Here is an 11,750-nt window from a genome sequence, read left to right on the forward strand (position 1 = left end):
ATATACTAATACGAAATAGCAGCCGGTTCTAACAAATAACAAAAAGGACAGAATCAGAAAAGGAGCCTGTCAACGGAACACTGGAAGAAAGGAGTATTTTCAGGAGAGGGTCTAAGTGGGTGGTGAGTGGGTGGAGTAGTGAGATGATGTTATTTTATTTTCAAACTGGTAAAGCTAGGCCTACCCAGTTAAGACTATTAATGTTGTTCAAGGGATTAGTTCTTTTTTCAGTAAAGACACCCAATTATCCTCACCACGCATAATACTGTCTCTTGATGGATTAGTAATCGTTGGTAAGAATGATTCATAAACTCTCTCGCCTCCTTCAACTTATTGCTGAGTCAATCAAGCAATATAGGACTTCATAATACCTCAATGAAGTTTAACTGCTTTTTGCAAGTCATTAGTTCAAATTGTATGAAGAAAGGTCCAGACTGGGGGGTACTAGGATTCCAGGCAGTAGGAGTGGATAATGTTACCAGTCTGCTCTCTGTCATCCTCAAGGAACAAAAAATCTCTCCCCCTTCAACCTCAAGTGCTAATTAGGCCGATCCTGGTTACGTGCTCATTGTCATCAGGTTTAAGCTTTAATCCATAAAAAAAGGTGAACCTCAGGACAACGAGTACCTGTAGAGACTGCCACTCCTCCTCTAAAACAAAAACGTAATCGAGACTGCACTCAAAGAGGCAGGTTTGACTGAGCTTGCCGTCCTGGAGGAAGACCGGATGAGGAATGTGTTTTATTACCTGTGGGGGTCTCTGGCAATGGTCGCCAGTCCCTTCTAGCTGCAGAAAGAGTTCAAGATGCTGGAAGGTATCTGCTTGAATGAGAGTGTGTGTCTCAGAACAGTGTGCTGGACATGTCGATGGCTTATGGTGGACTAAGTCAAGCGGGGCTAGAGTTGACTGACTTGGCTGTCTAATTTGAGAAGCAACTCAACCTGAGCCCCGAGTAGAGTTTGTCCATCGAGTCACCGATAAAGAGGGTGAGTGATGAAGCTGAAGCTATTAGAGACTTGCTACCCATCACAACAACAATAAAGTCCTGCTGCAGGAAATCATCCAGCTTACTGAAAAGACCATCCCTAAGTACGTCACCTCCCTCAGTCAGCCATTCATCTCCAAGGTCGAGATCATCGTCCGAGACTCCAAGTACATCTACAAGTCGGATGGAGGGTTCCAGACCAAGAAGGCGGCAGAGCAGAGTGCAGCCCGAACCTGTCTGGCTAACCTGAGCGATGACCCTGAGCTGAGAATGCTGGTTTAGTTCTACCGAGCGGACAAGAAGCGAAAGGGAGCATTAGGATGATAATAAATAATGTTTTTGTAAAGGTGATGCAGGTACTAGGATAGATTATTCTTCTGGTTCAAATAATTAAGCTATTAAGCTATAAAAGAATAAGATCATGGCTACTCTTCATACTCAGTAGGAAGTGCCTCTTCTTGCATAGTGGCTACTAGCTGACCGTCTACTCGCCTTCCCCACTGAAACTGTCTATGGACTTGGTGCTCTTGCTTATTCAGAGAATGCTGTTCGCGCCATCTTCTAGGCCAAGCGCAGACCCCCTCTCAGACCCCCTCATTGTACACTTGCTTTCACATGAAGAGGACCTTCAAAATAGTCAGGCTCAGAGCCCCGAGCAACAGGAGGTTGTTAGTCTGCTGGCAAAGAACTTTTGGCCTGGTCCTCTCACTATTGTGCTTCCGGGTCGCTGGGGATATTCTACCCAAAGTGCTGAGTGGAGGTACTGATTTCGTTGGCATAAGAGTGCCAAGTCACCCTCTTGCGAGACAGCTACTGGCAGCTGTGAAGGCCCCCATCGCAGCTCCGAGTGCAAACCTGTTTGGGACATGTGAGTCCAACCCTAGCAGCACATGTCCTTGATGATTTTCCGAGACAACCCAGGAGTGAAAATCCTTGATGGGGGGGCATGTGATTATGGAGTAGAGTCAACAGTGATAAAGCTTGATGTATAGGCATAAACTATCCTTCGACAAGGCGGGGTTGACCAAGAGAGTCTGCAAAAAGCGAGTAAACTGCCAGTCGTTAAAAAAAACCTTGTTAAAACCAAGGAGGAGGCTATGTAGGCTCCTGGACAGCTACTGCGACATTACGCACCCAATCTACCTTGCTACCTGCTGACTGAAGGCGCCGACCAAAAAGGCCAGACTGGAGGAGTCTGCCATCCTCTCCTTCAGCCACCATTTCGACCATCTCAAGGACAAGGCTAAGACATACTATCTGGTTGGTTAGTACTTCAACAAGGACGACAACGAGGAGAAGTTGCGCAGCTGGATGCGAGAACTCTATGGGCTGTTGAGAGTGGCCGAGAAGCAGCCAGTGGAGCAGGTAGTGGTGGCATGGTCAGGTCCTGAAGAAGGAGTGATCTGGGACAAGGTGTTCCGGGCTTCAGAAGGGAGGAGAGCATCTTGGGCGAGTGTACATAATGATTGAGATATCATTTCTTGCTCTTCCTATCCTTCAACCTTTTGTTGATCTTGAACTCCTCGTACAGGAAGGCCCTGAGAATTCGATCCCTCACGCAGCAGCCGCACAGAACCCCTCCGTAGGCCCTGGACACCCTCTTCTTGGTCCTGGAAAGCAACCTGTAATTGTGCGAGTTCCGAAGTTTGGGGAGTCCGGCTATACGCTTACCGCAGTCACAAGATTCATAAGGAGCCATGGATACCTTTGGAAGTGCTTGCCCAGGTACTGAACGACAAGACGGTTGCCTGGAGTCTTGACCTTGGCCACTTTGTTGGAGCGGGTGTTGTAGGAATGCCTCCTGCGATAGGTAACACGCTGTACCATTGTTGATTTTATGATTATCACAAAAGTCAGGATCTACAAATCATCACATCTACTAAATGAAGAAAGCTTGTATTACTACTCATCAAACCTTGAAGCTGCTTAATTGCCATTTTGTGATCCTCTTCTGGCTCTCGTTCACTGTGCTCCTCTCTGAGTTCTGTGGCATACTTGAAATGGGGGTCGGTTTTGAGAGTGCGAGCCCTCTGCCAGCTTTGGGAAGAACACCTCCTTGCCTCGTTCACCCTTGGGAGGAGTGAATTGCAAGGGCCGGTGTGAGTTCAGCCAGGAAGACGCCCTCTTTATGAACGGTTCTAGGGTCGGCCTTTCTCGTAGCCACAGCTATAAGGGCTCGGGCAGCTTTTTGCTAATTGAGTGGTGTCGGAACATGTTAGCGACTTGGTTAAGGAAAGTGGGTTAGTCCTTAAGGAGGGTCCTCCAGAGTCTCAACCTCCAACTTGTAGAAATCCTGGTTTGAGCCATACCACCAGACATCCTCCGTTGGTAGGGTCAAAACCAATCATATTCTCGTTGACAGGAAAGAGAAATCCCATGAACTTGGAGAGGAGGTTGAATCCAACCAGAGCATCTCGCAGCCATGTAACGATCTCATTATCATTCAGACTGAAAGGAGCATGATTCAGCTTACTAGTAGCCAAGCCCTGATCAAGGGTTACCTTCACGCCCTGGTACTTGTTGCAGGATGAGCTGCTACTAGCCTAAGACCAATGCATCAACGGGGGCTACATGTGGAGGCCGTGAATTCCGGAAAGTGAGAAGTGCCTTGGCAGCTTGAAGAGGTTTCTCCTCTGGGTAGTAGATAGAGCGCTGCTGCAGGACTCGGTTAGTGGCGAGGTCAAGGTATGTTCGAAACTGAGGAGTATGGTCAATGAGCTGATACTGGTCAGAAGGGAGCTAACAATCCTTGACATTTCCCATGTATTAACTAATTAAGAAGAGATGGAGGTTACTACCTGATCCTAAAGGGGATCGTAAGATCAAGAATATCAAGCCTCCACCCCATCAGATGCTTGATCCCGAACTGTTTTATTCCATCCCTGCCAAGGAAATACCTGACTGGCAATTGCTCCTCAACTTCCTATACAGAGAGGGACGAGTAGGCAAGGCATAACTCATAACTCTCATTCAGAACGTCACCGAAATCCTTGGCAACGAATCCAACTGTTTGGAGGTTTATGACCCGATCACCCATCGTGGGGGGATGTGCACGGGGCAGTTCTACGACCTATGCAAGATTATCGAGCTGGGAGGCTCACCAGAACAGAACAAGTACCTTTTCCTGGGGGATTATGTAGACCGTGGCTCTTTTAGTATCGAGATCGTTATCGTCCTCTACGCCATCAAGATGAATTTCCCCCAAGAATTTCTTGCTGCTTCGAGGCAACCACGAATCGAGGCAGATGACCTCTTTTTTTAACTTCCGGCAGGAGTGCCTGATCAAGTATGACCAGGAAGTCTACGACTTGCTAATGGACTCCTTCGACAGATTGCCTCTGTGCTGCGTCCTCAACAACAACTTTTTTGCAGTCCATGGTGGCATCTCCCCCTCCATACGCAGCTTCAGCGATATCGGTAAAATCCACCGCAAAAGCGAAACCTGGCAAGGAAGGCATGCTGTGCGACATGCTGTGGGCGGACCCTTTGTAGTAAGGTGTGTTTTACAACGGGTACATAAAGAACAGCGTGCGAGGGTGCTCCTTCTTCTACAACAGAGAGGCAGTGAAAGGCTTTTTTAGAGAGGAACAAGCTGCTGAGTCTGATAAGGGCGCACGAGGCGCAGATGGACGGGTTTAAGTTCCACTGGCAGAAGGATAAGAAAGGGCTGCCTTTAGCAATAACCATTTTCAGTGCACCGAATTACTGTGACTGCTACAGCAACAAGGGAGCTATAATTAACTTCAAGAACAACATCGTAAATATCAAGCAGTTCAACTACAGCCAGCATCCGTACCTCCTCCCCAACTTCATGAACCTGCTGGACTGGTCACTGCCCTTCGTCGCTGAAAAGGTCAGTCAGATCTTCCTGCACCTTCTCAAGCCCTCACCAGAGGAGTCCAAGTCCCCTGAATTGACAGGCTGAAGTCGAAGATGATAGCGATAAAACAAGATCCTGAGCATCCAGAAGAAACTAAGAGATGAATCTGAGGACATAATGAAACTGGAAGGAATGTGTCCTGACAACGGCATTCTGAAGGGAGTGTTGCTGGACAAGATCCCAGTGAAGGATGCAGTGGAGAGGTTCAAGATGGTGCTCGCAAAGGACCAAGCCAGTGATAAGATCCTGATTAAGCACCATGATTACGTCAATTCATGTCATTGTAATTTAAGTCAGATGCTGTTGGAGTACTTCATCTGCAGGTTCATCTCATAGTCAGCATAGTCAGACAGATTGAACCCTGACCCCTTCGAGTAGTCCTCTTGTACCCGGCGGCTGAACTACTGGGTGACTTAATTCTGCTCGAACACCAGCAGGTTCGAACACTTGCTTTCCGTCCCACACCCATAATTGTAGATGTGGATGGATTGGCCGTGCTCCTACTGACTTGGATAGATAATGGCATGGCCATGATTATCTGATGTCTTTTCATCCGCCACGAACTCTCCGGGCCTGACCACCGTCACTCCCAGCACCTTCACCAGTCCATGCGTGTCCAGCAACTTGGCCTCGATATCGATATGGAGCAGAGGCTTCTTGCCGATGTTGATGAAGCTGCACTTAACAGCGTGAATATGGAAAGGAGTGCAGGTAATCTACATTTAGGATGGGGCGAACGAGAACTTTTTGAAAGTGAAGTTCTCATTACAATGGATCACCTTGCCAGTGTAGCCTTGGTGGATGGGGAACTAGTTTTTCCAGGGCAGATAGGGGAAGAATCTATCACTGATTGTTTTGATGGAGGGAGGGCCAATGGGCAGCGTCTAGAAACCTCTCGGCTGCCTTGATGTCAAGGCGTGAGTAGCCGGGCAGTTCCTCCTCAGCAGCAGGCACATCAGTGTTCATGGCGACAATCATTATAAAGGATTATTATTTTAGAATTAATATTCAACATTTCTGGATGTGAACACAATCCTCGTATTGCAGTTGATTCGTGTTGGACTGTCTCTAATTTAACAGCCAAGGTTTCAATCTCTTCTTATGCGAAAACCATCTCAACAGTGCTGCAGTCAATTCATGCTGGACTGTCTTTATTTTGAATAAATAGGGCAACGTTTCAATCTCTTTTGTCGTGAAAACCATTATTGTATGGCAGTCGATTCGTGCTGAACTGCCTCTGCGGATGTTGGTTGGCAGTGGCTGTTAGCAATTCCTGCTGCCCAAATAAAATTATTATATGTCGTATCTTCACTCCTACTACGCAGTGCGTCTCTTCCTCACCAGCCTCCGCAACCCTTGACATCGAACGAGACCTCCTCTAGTCCAGAAAACTAGCCGATCTAGAACGCACTCGACTGCAGGAGTCCATCCTCGAGAAGTAACGGCTCTCCAGGATCTAGGAAGAAAGACTCAAGGCCTAAAGTGCAGAGGCAGAGTACTACCGTGTCAAGGAGGAAAATGCCCGTCGTCTTGAACACCAACGCCTTGAGCGTGACAGGCTGGATCGTGAGAGATTATAGGCAGAACGCCTGGCCATTCATAATCAAAGGCGGGAGGCTGAAGAACGCTAGAGAAGGATCCAAGAAAAAATGGCCTAGCAAAGGCTGCTGGAAGAAGAACGTCGCCGGATCGAGTAAGAAAGGATTCACCTCCTGGAAAGTTAGAGAGCCAAGCGTGCTGATTAAGAACGGCTGAGGCTTGCTGCAGCTGGAGAAGGAAAGGGGAGAACATTCTGAGGCAGAAGGCTGAGGCTGCTTAACGTGAGAGGATGAGACGAATTGCTGTTGAAGAGGAGCGGCGTGCAGCTCTTGAGGAGTTGTAGCGCAAGAGAGCGCTGGTAACATCAGCTTCAGCTCTAGAAAGAGGCTGAACTGGCAGCATAGATGCGAAGAAGGAAGGACGAGGCCATTGCTGAAGACCTGAGGAGGAGCAGGGAACTAGCCAGAGAGGTGGCCATTGCAGAAGAATAACGAAGGGCAAGAGAGGCAGCCAGACAAGCCTTCATCGCCTAAGATCTAAGAAGGAGCAGATAAGTTCTGAGACAGACTGAACTGTAAAACTCCATCCGCAGGTCCAGAATAGCTGCAGAAGCAGCCAGAGCCAGCTAGTAAAGGCACATGCATGACTACTACCAGAACCTGAGACGATCGAGGGAATTGGCTCGTGCAGCTCAGTACGAGGATGACGTCCGGAGAAGTCGAGAGCGCGAAAACTACGCCTTCAATCTGCGAAGAAGTCGAGAACTGTCAATCGAAGAGTTGCGTGCCAGCCTAAAACGACAGCGCTAATCATAGCTGAACACGGCTCTAGCTTAATCCTTCTACAGAGACAGTCTGCTGCGCTGATGAATCCGAGAATACGATCAATATAAAGATTCAAGCCTTAGCAAGTAAGCTTTTGGGACGCATCTCGATCACTCGCATGTTTTCATACTCCCCTTCGAACCACCTCAGCAGCTTCACAAACCACTTCGAATTGCGAGCCTCCCACTCGTTTCGGTTTATTTCACAGGCCGGGACAACCAGCAGCTGACCTGCATCGATTGTGGTCAGCTGCCGACGATCCACCTCGTACCCAACCCGCTCAGGGAACATCGCCCCTTGCATCTCAACTATTAGCATAAGTGAGGCAGTGCGTCTGTAGTCCGCATGGTTGATCTGCTTGCCACTGCCGTCGAACATCTTGTTGTCGAACTGAGTCTGTTCGAGGATGATCTTCTCGTTTGACTTGCAGTGGTAGATGAACTCCTGGACTTTGGCGCGAGTGGACTAGCCAACCTACTCCTTGAAGACGATGGTCACTAGCCTGTGGATCTTGTTCAGTTCACAGAAGATCACTTCAAGGTTGGTGTCGCTTGGCAGAAGAGTGTCCTGCTGGTTGAAAACATTGTTCATGCTGTGACTCACTCCGCTTGAATACAGTCCTCCTCCTACCTGGCTGCCAGAAAAACCGCTCTATTTTCGACACCTCCTGGAACACCATGCTCTTTGAGTCATCCTTCCTGATCGGTGAAGGAGGTTCATACCCCATCAGCTCAGGCTCGTTCGAGTCGAGCAGTGCCCAGCAGCAGTCTCCTCCAGCGAAGATTTTGCACACATTCTTGCCTGCCAGGTGGACGACATGCTGGAAGTTTGTTCTAGAGCGATCTTCTCCGATTCCTAGCTGGCCAGTTTCACCATAGCCTGTGACATACACGTCTTTGCTCTTGGTCAGGATGACCGTGTGGAACCACCCAGCAGCTACTTTTATGACTGACTTGCCGAGCATGCTGATAACCATCGCAGGTTAGGCCATGTTCTTGGTGTTGCCTAGACCCAGCTGTCCCGTGTGACCCATACCCGAAGGTGAATAGATGTCCACTGGTGAGTCATGATGATCGAGTGGCGTCTCCCTGCGGCTAGTTTGCACACTTCGAAATGGGTGCTGAAATCGTTGAAGAACTAGTCAGCCAGGACTTGCTTAGGCACCTTGAGGTTGATGCGCTTGGGCTGAGTGGTATCGATGAATTCTCCATAGCCGCATTGACCGAGAGTGCCTTCTCCCCATCCAAAGGTCTCGTCGTTGTCAGTGACTGCCAGCGTATGGTATCCTCCGCACTTGGCGAGCTTGACTTTCATCTTCCTAAAGAACTCGATCATGCAGGGCTGCTCGAAATCTGCTTTGGAGGGCATGTCCCAATTGCCCGTGGTTCTTGTGCTGTCCTCCTCCACCCCAGCTGTACAGTTCCCCATGCTCTGACAGAGCGATGGGAGTGGAAGTCTCCACAGTCAATGTACTTGATGGGCCTTGTCCCCAGACTCTTGATTTCGGAAGGCTTTCCTGACCGCTGTCCGACCTTGCCATGGAGGGTTCCTCCCCAAGCGAACACCTTGTAGTCACTGAGCAGACAGATGGGTGTGGTAATCCCCACAAGCCACCTGCCTGACGATCATGTCCCGCAGCCGTATGAACCGAGTGATGTAGGTCTGCATGTTGTCCTAAAGGCCGAGCTTGCCTAGAAGAGTGGAGCCTGTGACGTAGAGGTGGCCTTCAGAGTTGATAAGGGCGGAATGATCCTTGGAGGAGCAGATCTGCAGAGGCTGACCGGAAAACCCCTTGGCCTCCTTAGGCAGGTTGACAGCCCGCGTGTTGCCGATGGAGAGCTGTCCCTGGTCATTGCCGTCCCCCAGCAGTAGGCAACAGCCCGAGGCAGGAGGATGTCTTCGCAGAGGTTCGAAAATACCGTCCATCTTTCAAATAATGAAGCTTGGATTGGTCGGAAATAAGAAGTGTCCTTGTGAGGGAGAGTACCCTTACCATGGACTCATCGCCACTCTGCGCAGTCAGGAACTCATCCACCTCCTCACACCAAGGAACGCAGCAACCAACTCACCTACTACCGCATCCGGAGACTGGAAATCGAGCACTCCAACCTGCTCAAGGCCCCCCCCTGCAGCACTACAACCCCATCTCCGCACTCTCCCATCCTTCTGGTCAAGGGAGCCTACATGCCGGTGCTGGGCTACTACCGAGGCGAAATCATCCTCTACCGAGTGGATGGGCAGCTGCTCACTCATTATATGAAGTACAACGTAGTGCATGAGTCCTCCCTTCTGAACAAACTGAGCAAGGTCTTCTTTGATGACGGTCTGCTTGACTCTTCAGAGACTGTTGAGACAGGGCTCCCCTGTCCAGCAGATCAGAGTCTTTGGAAAGCAGCTGGCCTATAGCTTCAACAAGCAGTTCAACCTTGACCCTATCAATTACAACCAGAAGGTGAAGCGCAAGCCTGTCCAGCTGCCCTCGCACCCTCTCTTCGCAGCCACCAAGGATGGTATCCGCATCAGTCTTGTCGTAAAGCCACCCATCTGCCATTCGGCAATCCACCAGGCAGAGAGCCAGGTCCTGCTCTACCTAGTAACCGAAGAGCACGAGCTACTCATGCTGTAATTTAATGACCCCAAGCTGCTGCTCAGAGTGTAGCTGGACATCGGCGTGTCTTCTCTGACAGTGCTGCAAGAAGGGACTGCTAGGGATAGGGCTGGAGGATGATTGCGGCATGCTGTTCAACTACACAGAAGACAGATATTTGTCCTTGGCTGGGCCGAGGAGCTACATCACTAGCATGGGCATCAGCTAGGGGAACGTGCTCTACTCCAGCTATGATGGCACCATCAGGATGCAACCCCTCCACAGCACGAAATGGCAGCATTGGGATCGTAGTCGGGTGCTGTCAATAAGAGAGCAAAAGTAGATGTAAAAGGGGGTTCTGGTCAAGGAGAGGTATTTAAGGGAGGGACACGGCATCAGCCAGCTAGTGATAGAAGATCGTATTTTGATCGTGATGGGGACTGACTGCACTCTCACAATAATGCTCATCCAGGACTCTGAGCCTGCACCTGAGCTGGACAGCAAGGAGCCAGAGATGCCAGCTTAGGGTTGCTCAGCACTCAAATGAATGGATTGACAAGGCCTCATTGCCATTGATTTGTTTAAGTTAAGCCATGCGAGTTGATTAGCTTGACGTGTAGCCTGATCAGGAGGCTGGTTCTCTAGCCACCTTGCTCTCCGACCCTTCTCTCTCCACCAAGCTTCAAGGGTACGTCACCCTCCCTAATGACCAGAGACTCCTCATCGTGCGCAATCTATAGCCAGTCCTCAGCTAGGCCAAACTCACCTCCCAGCAGGAGCTTAAAGAGCTGCTGGGGATGCTGGTAGTTGCCTGACCAGGAAAAGGACCACAGCGAGGAAGTGCAGCACGAGTTCATCGAGCAGATGGACACACTATATCGCTACTGCAGCCGCATGGAGGGGCTGGAAGGCATTTGGGAAGAGGCCTTGCTGCCTATCCTGCTGAGATCAATGACAGGCAGCAGCTTCACAGCCAAGACCAAGGCCAGTCGCAAGCTAGGAGAGGTGCTGCACGAGGCCAAGAAAGGAGACGAGAAGACAGCAGAACTGATCCTCAAGAGTGTGCTAGAGATGGCGCATGACTAAGAGAACAAGTCCAACCGACTAGTGGCGGTGCATATGCTCAGTCAGCTGTCAGACTGCTTCGGCAAGGATCTCTGCGAGCAGTTCATCAGCCTTGAAATACTGTCGCTGGGAGAGGACTCAGAATTGCAGATCAGAAGGGAGGCTGTCCTCCAGCTACCAGTCGTCGCCAAGGTCGTATCCCCTGAATTCTTCGAGTCTCGCTTCATCCCCTTCTTGGAGAGGAAGGGCAAGTAAAAGTACTGGGGGGTGAGGAAGGCATGTCTTTAGGTGCTCAATTAAATCCTTTAGCACGCTTCCATTGCAGCTAAGTAAGGCCCTCTCCTCAGCCTGGTTTAGAAATGCCTCAATGACGACAATCGCTGGGTTAAGATGGAAGCCTACAAGTCCCTGGCTAGCTTCGTCTACAAACTGAGCAAACTGCATGAAGGGTTGTTTACCAAGTACTGCGAAATGACTGACTCATCACTCTCCTCACTAGCGGATGGGTAGATCAGCTATGCCTGTGCGTACCACCTTCCTGCAATCCTCTACACTTACGGGAAGGCACTATGGCCACGACTAGTGGGCACGTACATAAAGCTGGTGAAGATGCAAGACATCCGGGTGAAGCACTCCCTGGCTAGTTCGATCCATGAACTAGCTGGCATTCTGGGTCCATAAATAACTGAGAACCACTTACTACCGGTCCTGTAAAAGCTGCTCAAGGATCCAAATGACAGGGTGTGCTTGACTGCCAGTCGCAAACTGTACGAGATACTCGACGTGTTCAAGTCTCAGGACAAGAAGGAAGCCTTGTTCGACATCTTCATCAACCTGACCAAGAACGAACGCAAGTGGAGAGTGCGAGAG

General features: G+C 49.8%; 1 protein-coding gene across 1 annotated transcript; it reads right to left on the reverse strand.

The window, feature by feature from the left end:
• Positions 1 to 2,459: 2,459 nt before the first annotated feature.
• Positions 2,460 to 2,812, reverse strand: LOC308128048 (large ribosomal subunit protein eL34-like; the record flags this gene model as incomplete). The annotated part of the gene is made up of 2 exons (XM_080493718.1): positions 2,460 to 2,607; positions 2,691 to 2,812. 2 exons carry the CDS (start codon positions 2,810 to 2,812, stop codon positions 2,460 to 2,462), a joined length of 270 nt encoding a protein of 89 aa, XP_080349844.1.
• Positions 2,813 to 11,750: the final 8,938 nt, after the last annotated feature.

The sequence above is a fragment of the Lipophrys pholis genome (genome assembly GCF_963383615.2).
Source record: "Lipophrys pholis genome assembly, contig: SCAFFOLD_306, whole genome shotgun sequence".
Classification (NCBI taxonomy): Eukaryota; Metazoa; Chordata; class Actinopteri; order Blenniiformes; family Blenniidae; genus Lipophrys; species Lipophrys pholis.